Source organism: Mustelus asterias, chromosome 12, assembly GCF_964213995.1.
Source record: "Mustelus asterias chromosome 12, sMusAst1.hap1.1, whole genome shotgun sequence".
In the NCBI taxonomy this organism is placed as follows: Eukaryota; Metazoa; Chordata; class Chondrichthyes; order Carcharhiniformes; family Triakidae; genus Mustelus; species Mustelus asterias.
In genome coordinates this window covers 96,498,169-96,524,773 of record NC_135812.1, presented here as the reverse complement: position 1 = coordinate 96,524,773, position 26,605 = coordinate 96,498,169, and the positions used below count along the sequence as shown (strand labels likewise).

At 42.6% G+C, this 26,605-nt stretch overlaps 1 protein-coding gene across 1 annotated transcript in view; it reads left to right on the top strand.

Moving 5' to 3' along the window:
* Positions 1-10,738: 10,738 nt before the first annotated feature.
* The window catches only part of map2k6 (mitogen-activated protein kinase kinase 6), a 113,623-nt gene continuing 97,756 nt past the window's right edge, over positions 10,739-26,605 (top strand). The window contains exon 1 of the mRNA XM_078225662.1: positions 10,739-10,877. Within this exon, the coding sequence (XP_078081788.1) occupies positions 10,854-10,877 (24 nt within the window). The 5' untranslated portion in view covers positions 10,739-10,853. The remainder of the gene's footprint in view (positions 10,878-26,605) is intronic.

The following is a 26,605-nucleotide window of genomic DNA, read 5'->3' as shown; positions in this document are numbered from 1 at the left end:
CCCATTTTTGCAAATAATGGCTATCATTGCTTTGTAGTTCCCTTTGAAGTTTGTTCTAATCCGATTTCCCATTGAAGAAGAACTTTCTCCAGTTGCGCATCGATGAATTGATATCAGGCAATATGCCAACACAAATGGTGAAATAAAGGTAGTACTGAAATTATCAGCGAATTAAAAACTTGTTCAATTATAATGTCTCCTAGGAGCAGCATGTAAACTGGGGAGGGTAGAGATGGGGTGTGTGGCGGACAATGATGGAACCTTGTGATACTCTGGAGGTGACTGCAATAAGGTATTGCTGGAGATGTTTGGGGCACATATCCTAATCTGCAATCAGGAATTTAAGGGTTAGACATGTCCTATGTGTCTTCAGAGATCCAAGTTTCTGAGTGCCACAGTTCATCATTTCACCTTGACTGCATTGACAAAATATGAGAAAGCAACTGAGTCAGATTGAGGAAATGATCGGGCAAAGTCTCAAATGCAGGTGTATGAGGATGAGACAGGAGGAAGAAATGGCAGCTTGATTTTTGTGACAGGAAGGACCATAGGCTCCTTGCATTTGGTTTTGAAGCTAAGGATGTATGATGCAGGGAGTAGGAAGTCAGGAGGTTGTTGGTCTTTGAGGAGTCCATGGTTTTGCTTAGTCTTAGGGATGATTCCCAATAAGTAGGACAATTTAGGCTTGAAGTTTAGGCGTAATGAAGAAACATTTAAGCTGACGTCTTTGTCTTGCAAGTTTCTCCATGTTCAAATTCTTTCAGTGGTGTGCACATTATAATGACACAATACATGAGTAGAAAAGCAATCATAAAAAACATGAAACAATGGCATTTCCTCTAACTCAGTTTGTCAGCTTTCTCAGTTACTTACCCCTACCCAATAAAATTCTGAAACACCCTAACAGCACTTTGGGTGTATATGCAGCGGTTCAAGAAGACAACGCCCCACCACCTCAAGGGCAACTGGGGATAGGCACATATCCACAGCTAAAACCAGTATCACATCCTCCATCAAAAATCTCTAACCTCCCTGACTTAACTATGTTCATTTTCCAAAATTTATTCTGAAAATCTTGACATCCGGTTTCTGTTTTATCCATGAAGCTATGACGTTGTTAACCATCATGATCTTTCTGGACCTTTTCAGATTACTTAGCAATGAGCTTTTTCCTTGATTGATTTCCCCTCTCTGTGCATCCCCAACTCTTCCTCCTGTCTACCATTCAACCAAGGCTACCACCTACTCTTTTAAAAAACATGAGAAATAGTAGTAGGTCATTTGGCCCCTCATGGATGCCCTGCATCAACAAAATCGTTACTGATCATCTACTTCAACTCCACATTCCCAATCTATCACCATACCTATTCCCTACCTGTGGAGTGTGTGATGTTTAATAAGCATAAAAATGGGAATGCTTTATAAAGCATAAAATGCCTTCAAAACATTATTCAGTTAATATTTTTAGTCACAAGTTGCAGTAAAAATCTTGTCTTGGCATCTTTTTCAGCTGTTAACTTGAAAGTTTTAATTTATTTTTAAACATCAGCCTCTATGGGGATCATAGCGATTGCTCTATCAACCTTTCCAAATTAGTAAAGTGTGTTGTTGTCTTGCATTTATGCTTCCACACACACAATGATATCTAACTTTATCTCTCTGCCTCGACAATCAATACAAAGACTGTTGCGATAAAGTCCGACTGCCTAACTGGTGTTCAGATCTAAATTCCTCAAGGTGCTTCCAGCTCAAACTTGGCAAAACTGAAGCTATCCTTTTTGATTCTAAAATATATTTCTTGTTGGCCTTGATTTCCGAGTTGGCAATGCAAGGCAATTGAGGAGATGCAGAAACTTGGCATGCTGCTTGACTTTGAGTTCATTTTCTTATTCCACATCTTTATTACTAAGATCACATTCATCTTTGCAAGATTATCTGCCTCCAGCCTCATGATGAAATCTCAGTCCTTGTTTACATCATCTGGTGGCTTGATATTTTTTTAATGCACTCCTTGCATGTCTCCCTGCATCAGCATTCCCTCAACTCATGCAAAATATCATGGCTGTTGTTCACTCACACCTTCCAATGCCCTTCCCCTCTAATCTCTGCACCTAAATTGTTTTCAAACTTTGTTCTCATGTTTTAATCTCACCAACTCCCTGTGTCACACTAATTCAGTGATTACCATCCTGCCTTACATGTTCCTAACAATAGGTTTCTCCTTATCACCACTGTACTAGTGGTGACTCTTATTCAGCCTTTTTTCCTTGGCCTTGCCTCTACTTTATGCATGCCTGAAAACATTCTCAATATTTCTCAATCATCCCTTTGGTTCCTTTCCGATTTGTCCCTCTCCTGCCGTGTAGTGTCAGTTTCTGGTCCATCTCATGCTCAGGTGTTATAAAGCATTTTTTTGTAAGGAGCAGGAAAGAAATGAAAGATGTTGTTCAGAAGAGAACAGCAAAAATGAACCAAAAAAACAATACGTTTCTTCTGACAAATACCATCTGCATGTCCTCCAAGTGTAGGGAGTAAAAGATCAGTTGCATCAGATTCATCTCAATTTATTATTTTCATGAGATGTGGGTGTCGCTGCTGAGAGCAGCATTTGTTTCCCAACCCTAATTGCCCTTGAGAAGCCATTGGTGAGCCAAACTATATTGCCTACATTTGCCTTTGGTAAAGTTCATGTTCTGCTATGCAAAAGGCAAAATGTCTCCCCCTTGTGCTTCTCTGAACATAGTGCATGGTGTTTCCCCCCCTCCCCCCCAGATTGGTGCCTGGATAGTGCTTGTGACAGTGGAAGAGGTTTATCTAGTGGCATTATCTTAAATTACATCTGGTTTATAGCTTAGACAGCCAACTTGTTTTTACAAGATCTGCACATTGTATACCAGTTCTTTGTTAACTTATTCTCACCTAGTCTTTTTCATTTCTTTGCTTTGCCCCGAGTACTCCCAAGATCCTTAACAGAAAATTGTCTCATTTATACTTCCCTATATTTTTTTGTGCCTCTTCTTTCCTATGTGCATCTACTTTTACATGCAATCACTTCACCTTTATTGTTTTTCTCATACATCTTTTTTTGGGTGGGAAGATGCTGTTCTCCTTTATTTCTAATGTAAACAGACTCAGTTAAAATCTGAAATTGTCAACATTTGCTCTGTGTAGACTGTGTTCTTGCTACTGTTCACATTTTGGTTCCCATGGCCTTTCTGCATCACAGAACTATTCCCTGCAGGATTGGTGGCTAACAGGCACCAGCTGCCAGCTCTCCCAAGTGCTGGTCTTGATTTATGCCACTAGGAGGTGTGCAAGTTTCCTGAGTGACCTGATCTTAATGCTTCCCCCTCCTTTTGTGAGGAAGGTCCTAACTTACTAAGCATTCATATGCCCTGCTGCGACTATATCAAGATCAGAAATATTAAGTCACTCTGAAAAAATAAACTACATCGGTATTTCTGGGAACAAATTCCAGTTATATCTGTATTGTTGTAAGCTAATAATCATGTCTGCACTTGTTTTTCTTTCTTTCATACACTGATGAAACTTGTCACCAGATGACTGCCTTCTATATTTACATCAGTAGCATGAGTTAATATAAGGGCGGCACGGTGGCACAGTGGTTAGCACTGCTCCCTCAGTGCCAGGGACCCGGGTTCAATTCCCGGCTTCTGTCACTGTCTGTGTGGAGACTGATATGATGTGGAGATGCCCACGTTCCCCACTCCCACCCACCTGACGAAGGAACAGCCTGTTCCGAAAGCTAGTGGCTTTTGCTACCAAATAAACCTATTGGACTTTAACCTGGTGTTGTTAGACTTCTTACTGTGGAGACTGATAGCCAGGTTCTGCACACATGAGGACGGCCTCAACCGGGATCTTGGGTTCATGTCACACTATCTGTAACCCCCCACAACTTGCCTGGACTTGCAAAATCTCACTGGCTGTCCTGTCTGGAGACAATACACATCTCTTTAACCTGTGCTTAATGCTCTCTCCACTCACATTGTCTGTACCTTTAAGACTTGATTAGCTGTAAAGACTCGCATTCCAATCATTATTCTGTAAATTGAGTTTGTGTCTTTATATGCCCTGTTTGCTGGTTATGAGCAGATCTCCCACTCACCTGACGAAGGAGCAGCGCTCCGAAAGCTAGTGGCGTTTGCTACCAAATAAACCTGTTGGACTTTAACCTGGTGTTGTGAGACTTCTTACTGTGTGTGGAGTTTGCACATTTTCCCCGTGTCTGCGTGGGTTTCCTCCGGGTGCTCCAATTTCCTCCCACAGTCCAAAGATGTGTGGGTTAGGTTGATTGGCCATGCTAAATTGCCCCTTAGTGTCTGGGGGTAAGTAGGGTTATCAGGATAGGGCCTGGGTGGGATTGTGGTCGGGGCAGACTCAATGGGCTGAATGGCCTCCTTCTGCACTATAGGAGTCTATGAAGAGGATAAGAAATAGAAGCAAACATAGGTCATAGGAATTTGGAGCAAAAGTAGCCCTTTGAGCCTGCTCTGCTATTCAATCAGATCATGGCTGATCTCTTCCTGGTCTCAAATCCATCTACCTACCTGTTCTCCATATCCCTTTAACCCGTTTTCATTAGAAATACAGCCCTTTGAGCCATTCAATAACAGCACCTCAATTCAACTTTTTCTGCGTCATCTCCTGATTCCTTTAGTGTCTATAACACACTTGATTGCTGCTGAGATGCATCATCCACAAGGAAATCTGATTGAGTCAGGGATTGATTTTTTTTTATCCTTCTATCTCTTGTCTGCTTATGGTGAAGCACAGATATGGAGTGTACAGATAACAAAGGATCATGTAATTCATCGACAAGTTACAAAACAAGAGGTCATTTGGGCAATCATGTCTGTGTCAGTTCATAAAGAGCTACCTATTCTAATTGCAACTTCTTGCATGAGGTCATAGAATTTCTACAGTGCAGAAGGAGGCCATTTGGCCCATCAAGTTTGCACCGACAACAATCCCACCCAGGCCCTATCCCCGTAATCCCACATATTTACCCCGCTAATCCCTTTAATTTACGTATCCCAGGACATTTCGGGGCAATTTAACATAGCCAAACAACCTAACCCGCACATCTTTGGACTGTGGGACGAGACCGAAGCACCCGGAGGAAACCCATGCAGACATGGGGAGAATGTGCAAACTCAACACAGACAGTGACCCAAGGCTGGAATTGAACACGAGTCCCTGGAGCTGAGGCAGCAGTGCTAACCACTGTGCCACCCAAGGTATTCAGCCTTGCGGGTCAGGGCTCTTCAAGTGGACATCCAACTACTTTGTAAATGCCTCAGTCAGTCTTTTGGGTAATGAGCTTCAGGTCCCGACCACCACCTGGGTTAAAAATTGCAATGAAGTGACTCAGTGACCACACAGTGGTACTGTCAACTGCCTCTCAAACAAAGTATTCAAAGTGATCAAATCCTTTTGGAAAAACTTTGAAGATGCCTGAATTTTGGAAATTCGGCACTGGGCCTTTTATTTCTGGATGATTATCTGGCAGATACAGTAATGCCATTTCCTGAGGATGTTCCCACAGCACAGCCTTCATCCTTTTCATTGTTACTGTCACAAATTGTTAATGGGAAATTGCATTTCACAGATACAGGAAAGGCTGTCTGAACCAAGTCCACAATCACAGAACTCACTCTAAACTCCAGATCTCAAAAAAAAGTGTTTTTTAAAAAGGATGTGTTTGGATTTATTTTCAAGTTTGCACTTGCTGTACTTATGCAAATATATCCAGAGTGAATCTCTTAAAACAAGAATTCTTTGTTCAGGTTTGTAAACATTTTTTTAAATTCTCTCTTTAAAACGGTGTCTGTCAGCAGCAGTGTGACACCAACATAGTTAACAGAGCTAATAACCTCCCTAAGGCAGTAAGTAGCTGCAATCTATGTGGAAGCATTCACTTTTAACTTTATTTCCCTGTGTAATTGAAAAGGTGATAATATATCAGTGGCAGCGAAGCATTAGAGCAGCTTTTGGTATTAAATATATTGGGGAAAAAAAGATTTTCTGGGATGCTACATGAATTGCAGCTCTGGACAGCTACAAAGTTTACTACCACTGTAGCTGTATGTATAACTGGGCGGCACGGTGGCATAGTGGTTAGCACTGCTGCCTCACAGTGCCAGGGACCCACGTTCAATTCCAACCTTGGGTGACTGTGTGCAGTTTGCACATTCTCCCCTTGTCTGTGTGGGTTTCCTCCAGGGGCTCCGGTTTCCTTCCACAGTCCAAAAATATGCAGGTTAGGTTAATTGGCAATGCTAAAATGACCCTTAGTGTCAGGGGGATTAGCAGAATAAATACGTGGGGATACGGGGACAGGGCCTGTGTGGGGTTGTTCTTGGTGCAGGCTCAATGGGTTGAATGCCCTCCTTTTGCACTGTAGGGATTCTATGATTTCCTCTACACTTATTCAAATTAGATAAACTGCCTGAATAACACAAGTAAATATTGTTCTGGTATTGTCTATCTTTGGATATTACTAACATATTTAATAATTATTGTAATCAAATATCTATTTAGAACAATATCTACCACCAACAGATTTACCCTTATTCCTGACATTCAAATTTTAGCTCTGACGAACGGTCATCCCGACTTGAAACACTGGTTCTATTCTCTCTCCACAGATGCTGTTAGACCTGCTGAGTTTCTCCAGCATTTTCTGTTTTTGTTTCAGATTCCAGCATCCGCAGTATTTTGTTTTTATCTCCAACTTTAGAAAATGGAGTGAGATTCTGAATGAATGGCCTAATTTCAGAGTCATGCAAACAGACTTTGTGAGCCAGTCTAATTCCCCATCTGACTAAGTGGAAAACTCAAATGACGCCAGCAAAAAAATAGATTAAATGTCATTTTAATTCCATCATTAAAATACTTTTTTTTATTCATGCGTGGGACATGGGCGTTGCTGGTTGGCCAGCATTTATTGCCCATCCCGAGTTGCCCTTGAGAAGAACTATAGTATGCAAATGATGCCTGTGTCTGTGCACACTTGGAGGCTGAACTCCAAGCCAATGTGAGGACTTTCACCAACGCGTACAAGAGCACAGGTTTTACATGAAATACCAATGAGAAAGGTCCTCTGCCAACCTGCCCATGCCACCACCTCCGCAACCTCATCCCCTCGTTATTAAAATCCACGGCAACGCCATCTGGACAACGTAAACCAGTTATGTACCTTGAGAACCTACTGTCAACAAGGGCAGACATCAACAATGAGGTCAACACCGCTTTCGGTGTGCAAGTACAACCTTCAGTCATCTTGAGGAAGAGTACATTTGAAGTCCAGGACCTCAAACCCGCACCAAGCTCATGGCCTACAGAGCAGTACAGATACCTACCTGCCTATATGGTTCAGAGACATGGACTATGTACAGTAGGCATCTCAAAACTCTGGAGAAACACCACCAGTACTGCTTCCACAAGATCCTGCAAATCCATTGGCAAGATAGGCACACCAATGTCAGTGTTTCTACTCAGGCTAACATCCCCAGCACTGAAGCAATGACAATGCTCGATCAGTTCTGCTGGGTGGGGCATATTGTCCACATGCCTGACATGAGACTCCTGAAACACGCTCTCCACTCGGTATGCAAGCCCCAGTAGGGCACATGAAACACTTCAAAGGAGTTGAACACCTCACGTTTAATCACCAAGAGCAGGATGAATTCAGTGTTGAAAATGAAGGGAGCATGTGGCAATCTGGGCACTTCACCCACCCACTCCTCCAACCACCGACTGCCCCACCTGTGACAGAGACTATAAGTCACGCACTGGACTCCTCAGCACTCATTTTTAGTACGGGAGCAAGTCATCCTTGACTCCGAGGGACTGCCTAAGAGAGGTACCAATGAGTGGACCAGTTTAATTCCACTCTTGATGGTATAGAATCCCTACAGTGCAGAAGGAGGCCATTCGGCCCATCGAGTCTGCACTGACAACAATCCCACCCAGGCCCTATCCTTGTAACCACACGTAACCTCCTGACACTAAGGGAAAATCTCATCCAGACCTGTTCCCCGTAATCCCAAGTATTTACGCCGCCAGTCCCACTAATCTTGGGACACCAAGGGGCAATTTAGCATGGCCAATCCACCTAACCTGCACATCTTTGGACTGTGGGAGGAAACCGGAGCACCCGGAGGAAACCCACGCAGACATGGGGGGGAATGTGCAGACTCCGCACAGTCACCCGAGGCCGGAATTGAACCTGGGTCCCTGACGTTGTGAGGCTGCAGTGCTAACCACTGTGCCCTATAATATAAGACACAATGAGAAGAGTTCCAGTTCAAATCCTATTTCACTTAAGAAAGTTCGCAAATTAAGTTAATTGTGATTATTTTTTATTAGCTGTTTGTTGCTGCACTTGCAACTATGCTCCAAACAATGTATGTGTAGAATGGCGTGTGTATGGTCATTTAGATTTAACTGGATACACTCTCCCCCATTATCTTAGCATTGAGGCATTAACAAAAACAATTACAGAGTGTCTAGTTTGGAGCGTGGTTGAAAAGGTAGTATTTAAAGCTCTAATGTTGGCTTTGATGTTAACTAAATCATTGTCATGGTAACAACTTAGGTTGCGCTATTCCATTGTCAAAACAGTGTTTTCTTCTATACTGGGATAAGTGTTTTTTTTAAATGCAATCTTCAAAAGGTTACAAATAGCTATCCTGCTGCCCTCTCCCATTTCCAAAGCCAATCAAATCTCAGCTTTTCCCCTATGCTTCAGAGCGGACTGAGAATAATTACATTTTTAACCCTTCCTGCATGGCTTATTACAGCAGCTCACTGTCAGGAACTGGAATTGAGTCCCCAGACAACCCAGCATATCAAATCAGAAAAAATGGCTGATGTCACCGAAAATTGCCCCTAACATCTTTTGCACCTCTTGTACAGAGTATGTTTCCCAGTTTTGTGTGGAAGAATTGTCCTGTCAAAACCAAGAAACTACAAAGGATTGTGAACAAAGCCATCATGCAAATCAGCTTCCCATCCATTGACTCTGTCTACACTTTCCGCTGCCACGGAAACGCAGCCAGCATAATCAAGGGCCCTACGCACCTCGGACATACTCTCTTCCACCTTCTTTCGTCGGGAAAAAGATACAAAAGTCTTGAGGTTACGTACCAACTGACTCAAGAACCACTTCTTCCCTGCTGCCATCAGACTTTTGAATGGACCTACCTCGTATTGAGTTTCTCTACACCCTAGCTATGACTGTAACACTGCATTCTGCACCCTCTCCTTTCTTTCTCTATGAACGGTATGCTTTGCCTGTATAGTGCACAAGAAATAAATACTTTTCACTGTATATTAATACTTGTGGCAATAAATCAAATTTGATCGGGGGCGGCATGGTGGCACAGTGGTTAGCACTGCTGCCTCACAATGCCAGGGACCTGGGTTCAATTCCCGGCTTGGGTCACTGTCTGTGTGGAGTTTGCACGTTCTCCCCGTGTCTGCGTGGGTTTCCTCTGGGTGCTTCGGTTTCCCCCCCACAGTCCAAAGATGTGCAGATTAGGTGTATTGGCCGTGCTAAATTCTCCCTCAGTGTACCCAAACAGGCACCAGAGTGTGGCGACGAGGAGAATTTCACAGTAACTTCATTGCAGTGTTAATGTAAGCCTACTTGTGACTAATAAATAAACTTTAACAGATGTTTAGAGACTCTCTTACCACATTTGAGAACTTGAAGTTTTTAAAAAAACACATCAGTCTATGTAAATATGCAAAACGTGAAAAAAAGGTATTGAACGCAATCGTGTACAGCCACTTAAAACAGGAAAGATATAGCGGCCTGATCACCAAACCTGAATTCCAGGTAACCCAGCCCAGCACAAATCATGTGTCAAAAACCCTTTCTGTGCAAAGTAACAAAATGCACTGGAATGGAAGTGATATTGGTAATTAAAATCAGAGTACAGTTTTTCGTCCTGAACTACTCATGTTGAATTCTTGCGTTCTGTATCCTTGGTTGGATTGTGCTTTAACATCTACTGCAATCCCAAGCACCTATTGTGTGTAAGAGTTTTAGTTTTGTTTATTTATTAGCGCCACAAGTAGGCTTACATTAACACCGCAATGAAGTTACTGCGAAAATCCCCTACTCGCCACACTCCGGCACCTGTTCGGATACACTGAGGGAGAATTTAGCATGGCCAATGCACCTAATCAGCACGTCTCTCGGAGGAGACCGGAGCACCCGGAGGAAACCCACGGGGAGAACGTGCAGGCTCCACACAGACAGTGACCCAAGCCGGGAATCAAAACCAGGTCCCTGGCACTGTGAGGGCAGCAGTGCTAACCACAGTGCCAACTTTAACATGTAGATGCTATTTCTCACCATGTTGCACAGTAAGGTGCTTCAGGTAGATTTACTGCCAGATTTCACCCCCATACCCACTCTCTGGTTTGGAAATAAAAGTTGGCTCCAAATGAAGACTACAATTCCCACAATGCTTGCTTCTGCTGCAGGAAGAACGTGATGACACGCTGAGAAGTTTGAAGCTGGTGAACTCAGCTCCGGCCGATCATGTAGCTGCAGCTCCGTAATTACCGAACCAGCTCTTTTGCATTTGCAAATCTTCGCTTGCTTCCGAGTTGTGCAACCGGCCATGCCCCGTGCATAGCTCGCAGCTGCAAAAAAGCCCAAATTCGAGCAGGATTCCCAGGTGGAGGAAAATTGGGAGGCACCAATCTTTTGCATCTTTGTTGCAAAGCTGAAAAGGCAAAGTCTTTTGTGATTCCCCTCCCCCCCCTCCCTACACACAACTCCCCTCCCAGCAAGGGGGAGAGGAGGGAAAAAAATGTCGCTGTCAAAAGGAGGTAAGGTTTGCACAGATGCATGGGGCGATATTTGAGTAGAATGCAAAAAGACCTGCGCTTAATGCAAAATGCAATGGTGCACCTTGAGCTTTGCAATGTCAGTGCTAAGTTTCAAGGCTTGTAAAGCTGATTGCATTTCCTGTTTTAGCTGAACACACTGAATTTGCATTTTGCAGACAGAGGATCCTGAGGCTGGGTTTTGCTGTTCAGCTGGTCACTGACGTCTTTGCATTCCGATTACTGAGCTCAGGCTGCTTTTTTGCAAACAGATCGAGGTGTTAATATGTTACGTAAAGCGCGGCGGGGCTGGGGAGGGAGGGGGGTGAGTGAAAGCGTAGTGTTTAAATGCGTTGCATTGATGAGCAGAGACTGCACGCCAATTCGCATTGAGGGAGCGTTTCTTTTTTAATTACGCGCATTAACTTCACACAAAACGCGCGGATTCGCCGAATGTATGATTAGCAATAACAAAACTCAAATTGCAAAAAAAAAGTAACTTGCAATGAAAGCGACCAGGACTTGGCGTTTCAATAACACAGTGGCAGTATATTCCAAATGCATAAAGTTACTCAGAATATGTTTGCATTATTTGGTAAACTGGACCGAAATTGTACCTTATCCGAATGCAATACATTTGTTTCATTAGGTAAATTATTGTACCTTGTTTGAATTTGGTAAACTACACCAGAATTGTACCTTGTTTTGAATGCAATATGCATTATTTGGTAAACTACACCAGAATTATACCTTACTGGACCAGAATTGTACCTTTGGTTGAAGGCAATATGTTTGTTAGAGATTATTTGTCACTTTCACCACTCAAACATGGATATTACACAGAAGCAGCAATCGCATTGATGCCAAACGTTAAATACTTTGACATTCTCACATTTGCCGATCAGATGAAAATGACTAAACGGTGATTATCGCCTCCAGCCCACAAAGACTGGACACATCTGTCGCCGCCTTTTGTATCTATGGAATGACACAAGCGCTGGAACACTATTGGTGGCCGCTTCACAATAGCAGCACCCTGCCTCTGGACACCCTGTGACTCCTTCAAACAAACCCCCCACTTTCAATCACATCCACCTCCTGACCATTGGGAAAGCCGACCCGAGCTTTGTTAGCGTTACCTTCATTCATAAACAGCCTCCCTTCCTCCCCCCACCTTCACATTTGTGGCCATCAGGGTTCAGCATGTCAGTGTTGGGAATGTAACGAGTTTCTAATTGTTTTTTAAGTGGGAAGAATGGGAAGCGCAGTAAAGTAGCGTTTTCGCAGTCTCGGCATCGCACTTATCCCATCCCCATGAGCACAGCACTCTGACAATCTTCGTTACCAACTCCAGCAGTCTCTTTCGATTTGAGATTTAGCTCTCATAAACACGAAACTGACACTTTGTTTCAAGTCCTTTTTCAATTTGCTGAAATCACTGTAGGGAGGAGGATATTTTTTCCCCCTCATTCAGAGATTTTGGTGCGGGTTATATTCCCCTCTTTGCTTGCGCTTCCTGTAAGACCCCAATTCTTCCTTAGTAACTGGGAATATTGTATTGCCTTATCTTACTTAAAAGGAAGAATTCCTCGGGTAGAAGAACTCGGCAGGATTCTGGAGTTAAAGACTGAGTTATCAGTATTGGGAGAAGGAACTGTTAAGAGTGATATTTATGGTCACATGAAGTGACATGGCTTTCAGAACTATCTTAAGTATATAGTTATTAAATTGTGTACCAAAATGATTATTAATTCTAATTTGTGACCTAATTGTTAATTCTGATTAGTAACGAGAATTGCCTTAAACCCCTATCCTGGCCATTGAATTTATTTGGAGTCTTTCACATCAATATGATACAACAAAAGATGTCCCAAATCACAGCCAATTAAGTCATTTTGAAGTGTGGTCACTACTGTCAAGTAGGCAAACAGATGAGCCAGCAAGCTCCCATAACTGCAATGGGGTAAATGAGGCTTGGAGGGCTGAAGGGCCTCTTCCTGTGCTGTACTTTTTCTCTGGCCAGGCAATCCATTCTGGTGATGTTGGTTGAGGGAACACCCCATTGCTTTCTCCACAGCAACACCAAGACCAATCAGAGCAACTTACCAACTCAATCAGCATCCATTTCTCATATTGTATGGTTCTCGTGTAGTGTAAATTGTTGTGATCCTTTGAAGTTTGACATTCTTGCATTTGTCCTGATGAGTGCAAGATGAAAATCTTCCGCAAAATATACAAGTGCGGTATTAAGAACTTCAATGGTGCACTAAATTGTCTTTAGTAGTGATGATTGACACTAATTTAGCTTTCTGATAATCATTAAAACCCCCGAGGAAGGCATTTGTACTTTGTGCTTCACGCAAAATAATTATTAATGACTTATTTTAATTATAATTTTGCCACACTACTTTTGAAAGAATCCCAGTGATGAATCACCTACAGCTCCCAGAAACAATTATTTGATATATTTATTTAATTTACTGGGTGTGAGGCGATTTCTCCCCGAGAGCGAGTTGGTTCGTTCGTAACAATTGAACATTGGAACATAGGAATTAGGAGCAGAAGTAGGCAAATTAAGTCCCTCGAGCCTGCTCTGCTATTCAATCAGATCATGACTGATCTCTCCCTGGTCTCAAATCCACCTCCCAACCTGTTCTGCATATCCCCTTCTCCCTTTTTTATTAGAAATATATCTATCCCCTTCTGGAAACCCTTCAATGATTCAGACTCCACCGCACTATGGGACAGCGAGTTTCTCAAATTCACCACCCTCTGCGAGAAATAATTCCTCCTTATCTCAGTTTTAAATCTAATGCCTGTCAATCTATAACTGTGACCTCTTGTTCGAGATTGCCCATAAGAGGAAACATTTGGTCTACATTTACTTTATCAATTCCTTTCAGAATTTTATATACTTCAATCAGATCCCCTCTTACCCTTCTAAACTCCAGCGAGTATAAGCCCAAACTTTTCGATCTCTCCTCATACGTCAACCCTTTCAACCCCAAAATTGAAATACATTCTTTATGTATTTTTAGACTATGGGCTCTCTTATGCTCCATATAGTACTGTAAATTATGTTGGAATAGTCTCCCAATAAAATGCTTTGTTGCATACTTTACAATTGTATCTTATGCAATGTTCTAAATCCTGCAAAAATTTCATTAGTTGGACCCTTTTTGTATAATTGTGCAATAATCTGCCAGGAAAGAGTCCTGTTGAAGTGAGCTGTTGCTAAAGCGCTGTGCTGTTTACATCTGTGATTGGAGAACATATAACTTTATGGTGCAGGCAATAGTTATTGTAGGAACAAATGCTCCCATTGTAGCAATTTTCAGATGGTCCTTTCGTTACACTTATACACTGGCTTTATATTTGAAGGTGTTAACGTTTCTTTATAAAAAGCACAAATTATTTCTGTAAGGAACTAGTCAAATCTAAATATTGTGTCTGTTTATTTGGCTGTGATAGTGAAGTCTTGGGAAATCTTTTGAGATTGATTAACTTTGGATTAATACAACATTTTAAAACTCATTATCTAACCAAACTTATTCAAAATCATAGAACCCCTACAGTGCAGAAGGAGGCCATTCGGCTCATCATGCCTGCACCGACCACAATTCCACCCAGGCCCTATCCCCATAACCCCATGCATTTACCCTAGCTGGCCCCCCTGACACTAAGGGGCAATTTTAGCATGGCCAATACACCTGACCCGCACATCTTTGGACTGTGGGAGGAAACCCACGGGGAGAATGTGCAAACTCCACACAGACAGTGGCCAAGCCGGGAATCGAACCTGGATCCCTGGCGCTATGCGGCAGCAGTGCTAACTACTGTGTCAGAATGCCGCCCCAAAGTAGTCCATGCCTGTTTTGTTTTGCAGAATAAACTAATTTACATAACTGGAATGAATGAAAATTAATATTGATGATGAAAGTGTCCACTTTCACTGCCTCCTTTAAATTTCAGTTTCAAATAGTCAGTAAAGGATGACCAAGAGTATGTATGTTGGAGTTTTGACACGAGGCTAAGCTGAGATGTTCATCATTGCCTTTCGATATTGTGTTTCTTGGATTACATACATAACAATACTATTTAATTGCTGTATTTAATTAAAAGCAAAATACTGCGGATGCTGGAATCTGAAACAAAAACAGAAAAATGCTGGAAAATCCCAGCAGGTCGGACAGCATCTGTGGAGACACAAAGGGTCATCCAGACTCGAAATGTTGGCTCTATTCGCTCCCTGCAGATGCTGTCAGAACTGCCGAGATTTTCCAGCAGTTTTCTCTGCTGCATTTAATTGCTGCTCCGTCTTCTGGTTCTCACGAACCAGAAGACGGAGCAGCAATTAAATGCAGCAGAGAAAACTGCTGGAAAATCTCGGCAGTTTGAAATAATTGAACTCAAAATGCTGGAGTGTGTTTCTTGCTGTTTTCCATGTGGCTGGTGGACTGATACATTGGTGCTTGGCATCTGACTCCAGTGTGACAGTGAATGGGGCACCCTGGATGTACATTCTCATAACAATTAGTTCTTGGCAAATAATATAACAGTGGCACTATATATGAATTAAATGCAGATGACTTCAATATACACAAGGGAAAGTGAGACTGTACAATGAAGGTTTTTCAGCGCTCTGGCCCACCACAATGTTGCTATTCTCTCTGCAGTGACCTAATGTCTTGCAGTGATTAGTTGTGATTATGCTGTCTTTTATTTTAAACTTCCAGTAAGTACTGTCTAATTGTATTTTCGAGTAGAAAGTATGTGACATTCCTTTTTTTAAAAAACAACATGAATAAACCTTTCAACTGACACCTCCAAAATCAATCACAAATCAAGTAAAAGTATATTACGCATGGGCTTGATATAAAATAAGATAATCACAGATTAACTAATATTTTGCCACAGAAGTGGATATCAAATCAAAATAGACAATTTTATATGCATAATATCAGAAATCTGATGGTGTTGATTAGAATCACAATCATGGTCACATTTGGAATGGTTTAAAAGTGGACACCAGTTTGTTTCATCCCGAACATTTTTTTGACGAACAAATCAGCAATTTCAGGCAAAGATATCCACCATTGGTCCATCTAGCCAATTCATTCAGCTTCCTATGTAGTCCAATTGTCCTGAATCGTATTTGCTGACGGAAATTTGTGAAGTTTTGGGGACGGCACAGTGGTTAGCACTGCTGCCTCATAGCACCAGGGACCCGGGTTTGGTTCCCGGCTTGGGTGACTGTCTGTGTGGAGTTTGCACATTCTCCCCATGTCTGCGTGGGTTTCCTCCGAGTGCTCTGGTCTCCTCCCACAGTCCATAAATGTGCGGGTTAGGTTGATTGGCCATGAAATTGCTCCTTGGTGTTAGGGGCATGTCAGGTGGATTAGTAGGATAAATATGTGTGGTTACGGGGATGTGGGGAGGATTGTTGTCGGTATAGGCTCGATGGACCAAATGGCCTCCTTCTGCACTGTAGGGATTCTATTCTATGATCCTAGCTGCTTTTTGCACCCTGTCACTCTGCCTACCTCCCTGTTCTGTACCTTTATCATGATTGTACTAGAAAAAGATGTGCCTGACTTTATAATCTTCTTCACCTTCCCTTAATTTGGACCAGAGACTACTGTACTTGATTTTTTGTAATTTGACATGAATCTACATTTTTTTTGCAACCCCAAATAGTGTGAAATATTTCCAATAGATTCCTGTAACAGAAGCTGCACCACTTCCCTCTCACATTAGTTCAATCAACATTTCTCAGTAAATCCATTTGTCTTATCAAAATGTTCATTGTTCCAGAATTTAAAGATCGAGATGAAAATCTGAGCTTTTGAAAGGATGAGTTACAATGGGTTCTACATTTTCTGTTTTTTTTTTCAATTGAAGTGATTTAAAAGAGTGAACTTGAGGCTCATTGTAGAATTGAACGAAACAGCAGATCAACACTGAAACCAATTAAAGTGATGGACTAATAAATATTTGCATTAATTAAATTGAGTAATTTCTTAATCTTTATGTTGGCCAAATCCATTACCTATAAGCAAAATGTGTAAGTTGGTTGTATTTTATATAGAGATTGCAGTACTGTTATTAAAATGTTTTGCAGTGTTGCAATCATCTCCAGCCACGACAGGTGGACGAAAACAGAAATTTGAAGATCCTAATTTAAACTGAGACTATAAAATGAGTATTATTGGTCCATGGAAATTTTCTTGAACGATATGAGCAGAGAACTTTCCTGAGTCAGTTTTTTGGCTTTCCCCAAGGTATTCCAGCCAAGAGCTTGAAAGTTAGTTGTCTCGGGGGAAATATTGTGTGAGAATATGAAGTAAGATTAATTCTAAGACAGAGCTGTATCTAGTACAGAGTGTGCTTCCTTTGTCTTCAAGAGATATTTCACTGAAGGTGCACTGGATTACATTACATATACATAATATATGGCTAACAAGTTAGGTAGGTTTCATGAAAAGTTTGCGTAATGGCACTCAAGAGGCATTCAAGTTCACTAAAATGCTGCATTTGCTAAACCTTATTTAGAGCCAGCAATTGTTACAGGAAACTGAATTTGAGAGTGTCTTGAGCAAGTGCGAAAGAGGATAAATACATTGTAAACTTACTAAGACAGAAATAGGCAGATGGAGCCATGGCCATGACTTATTTTGTCAAATGACAGTGATACGCACTTCCATTCTGCTGTGTCTCCAGTTGTCTAGACCACATGGTTAGTGCTGATTCACTGCCAATTTTGATGAAGCTTTTATTTGGATTACCCAGCAATTACTGAACCCAGAATATTTCAGATTTTGTTCTTGTTAACAATTTCATATTTCTAAGAGTACAGTACCACCAGAAGACCTCCTATTCCCAGTTCAGGGTTGGCCTGGGCAAATCGATTGCAGCGATTCAATATTTACACCACAAATTCCCCCCTCCCCACCCCAAACCAGATTTTCTTCTCCTTTTCTCCCCTTCTCCCAGGAGATGGTGATACATGTTGGAATATAATTCAGTGATTTCTAGTGCCCCTCTTACAAGTGCCATCCTTGTATTATGCGAGGAACTGAGTGTCAGCAAGTTGTTTGTCTATTTTGAAGAACCGTGTATTTTGCACATTTTAATTCTGCATAAAAAGCATTGTTTTTTTAGAAAAGATTGTGCTTGACTTGCATTCTGTTAATATCTCAGATCCACCTAAAAATGGGCCGCTGCCTATTTACTGTACATTGTGCCTTTATTAAAAGAGATAAGCACTGATTTTCATAGAAATCATAGAAACCCTACAGTACAGAAAGAGGCCATTCGGCCCATCGAGTCTGCACCGACCACAATCCCACCCCCATATCCCTACATATTTTACCCGCTAATCCACGCATCCCAGGACACTAAGGGGCAATTTTAGCATGGCCAATCAACCTAACCCGCACATCTTTGGACTGTGGGAGGAAACCGGAGCACCCGGAGGAAACCCACGCAGACACGAGGAGAATGTGCAAACTCCACACAGACAGTGACCCAAGCCGGGAATCGAACCCAGGTCCCTGGAGCTGTGAAGCAGCAGTGCTAACCACTGTGCTACCGTGCCGCCAAGGATTTTCCTTGTCGTCATTCTGATTTTGTCTTTTAATTTAAAACAAATTGATTCCATCCTTAAAGTTACAAAGTTAAAGTTCAGAGTGGACAGGGCAAATCCATTCCTTGCTCCAAAAACCAAATTCAAAATCCAATTGAATCCAATTCATGGTCCCCACGAGAGTTAAACAAGATAGGATAAGGCATTCACCCCATTTTGGACTTGATCTGAGGCTTGATCTTAGCCAAAAGACCGAGACACGATTTAATTTAAATTTATTAAGCCAGATGATGATTTGACCAGAAACATTACTGGTTTAATAACAGGGGTAATAGGCGATAGAACTCAGACTTCAGTGTGACACCACGCTGTTTTCCCAGCACGGGCGGCACGGTGGCACAGTGGTCAGCACTGCTGCCTCACAGCGCCAGGGACCCAGGTTCGATTCCCGGCTTGGATCACTGTCCGTGAGGAGTCTGCATGTTCTTCCTGTGTCTGCGTGGGTTTCCTCCGGGTGCTCTGGTTTCCTCCCACGGTCCGAAAGATGTGCTAGTTAGATCTGTTGGCCATGCTAAATTCTCCCTCAGTGTACCCAAGCAGGTGCCGGAGTGTGGCGACCAGGGGATTTTCACAGTAACTTCACTGCAGTGTTAATGTAAGCCGACTTGTGACACTAATAAACAAACTTAAAACTTCAGATACGTTTCATTGTGAGTCTGTGACTTCATAACACACAAGAATTCACTCAACTGAAAAATTCTGATGGAGTATAATTGGTCAGCACTGAAATATACTAAGATTATATTTCTTGGTTTTTGGCACGAAGATAGATTCTGATGCAAATATAACTTTCTGCTGCCCTGGAAGTATTTAGGTGGAATCTAAACATTTTCTGCTGTGGAGCAGAGAGCCTGCTTCTGTGCTGAATGATTCTAAGGCTTTAGAGGGTAGACAGGAAAGTAGATTTTAGGCCACACTCCGATCAGCCATAATCTTATCGAATGGTGGATCAGGCCTGAGGGGCCAAATGTTGTATCCTGCTCCTAATTTGTATGTTCAATTGAGGCCACTCGGTCCATCGTGCTGTGCCAAGCTTTTGAAAAAAGCTGTTCAGTTAGTCCCTCTCTCATGCTCTTTCTCTGTATCTTTTTCCTTTTCAAACTTAAATCCCGTTTTCTTTTGAAAGGTATTTTTGATCCTGCTTCCACCACCCTTTCAATATGGGGTTTATTGTTTACTGCAGTGTGACACGTAGTTCAACTTAATTTGCTTCTAACATCTGGGGTGGGATTCTCCGGCCGAGCTTGCCTCAAAACTGGAGAATCCCGCCCAAGGTCAATGGACCTTTGCGTGGTTCCTTCCCCCCCCGCCCGCTACGATTCCGTGGCAGGCGGGATGGGAGAATCTCTCCCCCCCCCCCCCCCCCCCCCCCCCCCCCTGATATTTTCCCTCCAATTCATTAGCAACTGCATTTTCAAAATCCACACAACAGTTCTGCAACTACTGATTTGCTCAAGTGCGACATCACCTCTCTACATTTGATGAGGGAGTATTTAATGAATGGTAGGGCACTGGGGAGCTCAGAGGAACAGATGGATCTTGGGGTATTTATTCACAGATCTCTGACGTCGGCAGAGCACGTGAATAGGGTAGTTAAGAAGGCCAATGAGACACTTTCTTTCATCAGTTGTGGCATAGAGTATAAGAGAAAGGCGGCAATGTTGGGAGTTTTGCAAAGCGTTGGTTAGGCTGCAGCTGGAGTACTGGGTACAGTTCTGGTCACCTCACTATAGGAAGGTTGTGATAGCACTGGAGGGAGTGCAGAGGAGGTTCGCCAGGATGTTGCCTGGGATTTGAGCTATAAGGAGAGACTAGATAAGCTTGGATTGTTTGCAGAGAAGGCTAAGGGGGACATGATTGAGGTGTATAAGATTATGAGTGGTATGGACAGGGTCAGTAGGGAGCAGCTGCTCCCCTTGGTTGAGGGGTCAATCACGAGGGGGCATAGTTTTGGGGTAAGGGGCAGGAGATTCAGAGGAGAAAAAAACCATTTTCACTCGGAGGGTGGAAGGAATCTGGAATGCTCTGCCTGGGAAGGTAGTGGAAGCCGGAAATCTTACAAACTTTAAAAAAGATTTGGATACCATTTGACATCATAACATTCAAAGATATGGGACAAATGTAGGAAAGTGGGATTAGCATGGCTTTAGTGATAGTTATTGTTGGTGCAGACTTGATGGGTCGACATGCCTATTCTGCGCTGAATGACTTTGACTCTATAACTGTATAATCCCCAGTAAAATCATTACTCCCCCTCACACGAGTTCAACCTTCCTTTCCGTTAAGTCCAAGAAACAGAGATTTCAATATATATGGTGGACAACTGGTTTAGCCATACACCACCAGATTTGGCTGGACACATAAAGAAATGTCAGGTCCTCCACTTGTCTGCCGCAATTGCTCTGTTCCAGGATCATTCTGGAATCCAAAGATAGCCCCTGTTCTCTACTGCCAAGTTTCCTAAACCCTTGTCCTTGTCCGCTACTCTAAGATTGAGACCATCCGTTCAGTTGCTTGTGTCATTTCTCTCCCTTCCCCAAGCTCATCAGATCAAACTTCCTCTAAGATTTTCCCCATCCCAGCCCTGAACTCTAGTTTCTATCCCACCTCCTATAACATGTCCCCTCCGAGCTAACCTTTGTTAGAGATCCACCTCCTGCTCAAAGGTCATGGAGCTGAAACATTAATTTCTCTCTCCATCGATGCTATCTGAGCTGTTGAGTATTTCAAGCATTCTATCTCCTCTGGTACTGTCCCATATCCTTCAAATCTGCCTTATCGTCCCACTCCTAGGTATACCAAACCTTGAAATCTTTGGCCTTACAGCTTATTGCTTCAGCTGCAACCCCCCTTTCCTCTCAAGTATTTAATGCTGTTGCCTTCCAAATCCATGCCTACCTTTTCCCAAATCCATGTTTGAAGCCTTTCTATCAAGTTTCCACTCCTGCCAACAGTACCAAAACAGCTCCTATCAAAGTCACAAATGATATCGTATGTGACTGTGACAAAGGTAAACCACCTCATCTCATCCTTCAGGACCTGTCTACAGCCTGTGACATGGTTGTCCACACCAGTTTCTTCCAATGTCTTTCCACTGCTATCCAGCTCGGTGAGACTGCTCTCACTTGGTTCCATTCTTAATTATGTAATCATAGCCACAGTGCCACCTGCAATGGCTTCTCCTCCTCTCCTGCACTGTTGCCTCTGCTGTCCATGTTTTCAAATCCCTCCATGGCCTCACTCCCCCCTATTTCTGCAATCACTTCCAGCCCCCAACTCTCTGAGCTACCTGGTCTCATCTAATTTTAGCCTCTTGAGTGTGCCTGATTTTAACTATCATCGGTGGCTGTGTCTTCATCTGCCTAAACCTTGAAATTCTCTCTCTTCCACTCAGACTCTCTACCTCTCTTTCTTCCTTTCAGACACTACCTAAAACTTTGATCAAGCGTCTGGCCATTTTCCCTAGCATCTCCTTACGCGACTTGGTGTTATTATGTTTGACGTTCTTTGGAACGATATATTATACTGCAGGTGTTGTATGATCTAGGTTGTTGTTGATTTTTCTTTAGGCTTCCTGTACATCTGTGCATTGGGATACCAAATGCCACTTTTATGTAGTTGTTCTGCTTATTGTGTTTATTTAATATGCAGGCATGAAGTCTTTATCTTTTATATAGGCCACAATTGTGGTCTCTTGCTGAACATTTTTGAAATGATGATAGCTTCACAATAGCATTGCTAATACTTTTATGACTGCTCAGTGCTTTCTGTCACTTAAAAAGTCTTCAGATTTTACTCCTACAATACTCACTCGACTGCAAAATGGCTGATCCCACATCTCCTTTGTTTTCTTTGCTCCCATTTCCAGATTCCTTTCTCTGCCCTGCATCATAGAAATTGTAGAATCTCTACAATGTAGAAAGAGGCCATTTGGCCCATTGCGTCTACACCGACTCAGCATCTTACCACCTCCCGCCCTATCCTTGTGTAATAAGTTGGTGGAGACAGAAGTCCCTTCCCCAAAATCCCTTTATTTACAATTCTAACAGCTGTACACAGAGTGCTATCAGTGAGCAGTCTACCTCCAGGGGTGTCAGAGGAACTGCCATTCCCGGTTAAGTACAAGGCAAAGACCCCCTGATTGGCCCAACAATTGGATCCTTAATCAGGGAGTTCATACTCCAATAGGCCAACCTCAATGGCCTGATCGAAGTCATTACACCCTGTAATCCCCTAATCCACTTTACCTACATAATTTGGGACACTAAGGGATAATTGAGCATGGCCAATCCACCTAATCTGCACATTTTTGGAGTGAGGGAGGAAACCGGAGCACCCGGAGGAAACACACGCAGAAACGGGGAGAACGTGCAAACTCCACACAGTCACCCAAGGCTAGAATTGAATCTGCATCCCTGGTGTTGTGAGGCAGCAGTGCTAACTGCTATGCCGGGCCTTCCAGTTTTGATCTCTGCTTTGATTTTCTTCTTAATTTCGAAGGAAGAAACAAATTTCTGGGAAGTGTTTTTGAGACAGCATTAGACCTTTCATACGGTGTCACAACTTGCTTCTCTTTCTGTAATCCAAACATCCTGCTGAATGAATTGTTCACTGGCTCTCAATCAGAAGGTGAACGGGTTGTCATGAGGACAACAATGTAAGGTGTATGCTGGTGATTCACACCACCTGATATCAAATGATAACAAAGTTCAATAAATGTACTATAGCTAAGATCTAAGTTTTTTTTTCTACTTTTAAAGATCCTGGCCACTGAGTGGTTCTGTTGATCTGCCAACTACATTTCTCACTCAATTATATCGAGCAGAATCCTGTATCTACAATCTTAGCCAGGAGCGGTGCAGAGGGACTAGGTGGAGATAAATTGATATTTAAGACTTCAGAATTATTTTTTTGTTGGAAGTAGACAGAGGAGAAATAACTAGGCTAAGATAACTTTTGATTTGATTTATTATTGTCACGTGTATTAGTATACGGTGAAAAGTATTGTTTCTTGCGCACTATACAGACCAAGCATATCGTTCATAGAGAAGGAAAGGAGAGGATGCAGAATGTGATGCTAGGGTTAGAGAAAGATCAACTTAATATAAGGTAGGTCCATTCAAAAGTCTGATGGCAGCAGGGAAGAAGCTGTTCTTGAGTTGGTTGGTACGTGATCTCGTACTTTTGTATCTCTAAATAATCATGTGACTTTGATAATTATCAAACATCAAAATATAGTCAATCCTCTGTCGTTTGGTTCAGTTCCCTAATTCTGTGTCCAAAATATATGCAATGAAGTGACACCAGGATTGTAATTATCCTCGTGTAACCAGCCCCTTGACATTGGCATGGGGCGGCACGGTGGCGCAGTGGTTAGCACTGCTGCCTCACAGCGTCAGGGACCCAGGTTCAATTCCAGCCTTGGGTCACTGTCTGTGTGGAGTTTGCATGTTCTCCCTGTGTCTGCGTGAGTTTCCTCCGGGTGCTCCGGTTTCCTCCCACAATCCAAAGATCGTACGGGTTAACTTGATTGGCCAGAGGAAAATTGACCCTCGTGTCAGGGGGATTAGCAGGGTAAATGTGTGGAGTTACAGGGATAGAGCCTGGGTGGGATTGTGGTCGGTGCAGACTCGATGGGCCGAATGGCCTCCTCCTGCACTGTAGGGGTTCTATGATTCATCTTGCTGGATTGATTTCTGGAGGCAAAGGTTTCACATTTATTAACGTGTGTGCGTGTGCGCATGTGATTACGATGTTGATTCCACTCGTTGTCATATTACAATTCAGGTAGGAGGAAGATTCATTTTACCAAATTGAAGGATAGGAGGTAACAAACACAATAAATCAGAATTATTTGTTTCAGTTCATTTAATAAAACTTCTTAATTTGTGGCAACTTTGCACATTTAAATGCATTAAAGCCATTTCTTAATGTGGCATTTTGATGGGTATTAACCTTTATCTTGTACTAAACAAACAGAAACTAGAGTGAGCCGAGCAATGGTTGTGACTCACTTAAAGGGTTCATCAAGTTTGTTGATTCTTTTTTTAATATATGGCTTCTGGTGATTTTTTTGATAAGTAGGGGCTGGGTCTAAGTTTAAATTGGCATGTTAACACGATGGGCTGTAGTGCCGAGTTGTTTTAGAGCTATTGATGTTGAGAATATGAGTTTCATATTTTGAATGCTGTGCAACAAATTCCATTTTGTTCTTTGAGAGGCAAAAGAACGAATGGTTACCTTTTTCCCAAGCTGGTGATAACAGGAAGAAGTCAGAGCATTTATTTTAGACCAGGAACGGTAATGATGCAATTTCAATAATGCATTGTTTGATTTGATTTTGATTTGATTTATTGTTGTCACATGTAGAAGTAAGTATATGGCGAAAAGTATTGTTTTTCGCGCGCTATACAAACAAAGCATACCGTACATAGAGAAGGAAAGGAGAGAGTGCAGAATGCAGTGTTACAGTCATAGCTAGGGTGTAGAGAAAGATCAGCTTAATATAAGATAGGTTCATTCAAAAGTCTGATGGCAGCAGGGAAGAAGCTGCTCTTGAGTCGGTTGGTACGTGACCTCAGACAGACGGCAGCACGGTGGCACAGTGGTTAGCATTGCTGCCTCACAGCGCCAGGGACCCGGGTTCAATTCCCGGCTTGGGTCACTGTCTGTATGGAGTCTGCACGTTCTACCCGTGTCTGCATGGGTTTCCTCCGGGTGCTCCGGTTTCCTCCCAGAGTCCGAAAGATGTGCTAGTTACGTGCATTGGCAATGCTAAATTCTCCCTCAGGGTACCCTAACAGGTGCTGGAGTGTGGCGACTAGGGGATTTTTACAGTAACTTCATTGCAGTGTCGATGTAAGCCTACGTATGACACTAATAAAATAAACCTAGAAACTTAAACATGTCCTCAGACTTTTGTATCTTTGTCCCAACGGAAGAAGGTGGAAGAGAGTATGTTCGGGGTACGTGGGCTCCTTGATTATTCTGGCTGCTTTTCCGAGGCAGCGGGAAGTGTAGACAGAGTCAATGGATGGGAGGCTTTGCGATGGGATGGATTCTTTGCGATTGCTAATTTGATATTTTTGGCATACAACATGCTATTTACTGTGCCAGCAATTCTTTTTCTATTGGCCCTTTGACCACATTGGGGAGACTTTTTTTTCTGAAAGCCACCCCTACTTTTGAGTGCAAGTAGCTGTTCACGAATACAGCCCTGGAATGTACAGTATTTTCCTGATGTGTGTGCAGCACCAGATCACGCAAATAGCAGGATTCCCCATCCTTTCTAAGGTTGATGGACTGTTGGCAGATCAGTTCAACATAAACGTTGCCATTTATTTGTGACATTTTGTGCCTAGTTAAGACTTTCCCAGGATTTAAGGAGCAGTGAAACAAAATGAACCTGACAGCTGTTTCAAGTGCCCAGCATTTTAGATTATGACTGATTTTAGCTCTTCTCATGCCATGGATTTGGTTTAATTTTTGTTTTTCTAAAGGATTATTATCCAGCTCTTTATTGCAAACCGTTTCATGTAACAAGTTTCTCCCCCACAGGCAGCAAGAGAATGAGAGTCTCCAAAAGTTCAATGGCCACTACCTGGGAAACACTTTCATTGCCTACTCAGAGGTGAACCAATTTTTTGTGCATCATCTCATTTGAAAATCAAAGCTGTTGACAGAGTGCTGTCCCAAAAGAAGTCACTGACTCGCTCCTGTATTGCTACAGTGACATTGGCACAATGATTAGCACTGCTGCCTCACAGTGCCAGGGACCCAGGTTCGATTCCTGGCTTGGGTCACTGTGTGGAGTCTGCACGTTCTTCCCGTATCTGCGTGGGTTTCCTCCCACAGAGTGAGAGACATCCTGGTTAGGTGCATTGGCCATGCTAAATTCTCCCTCAGTGTACCCTAAGAGGTGCTGGAGTGTGGCGACTAGGGATTTTCACAGTAACTTCATTGCAGTGTTAATGTAAACCTACTTGTGAAACTCATAAAAAGAAGTTTAAAACTTTAAACATTGCTTTAGCCACAGGCACTAGTTTTAATGGCAAACAGCCAATATATATGAACAGATATATGTACTCCATG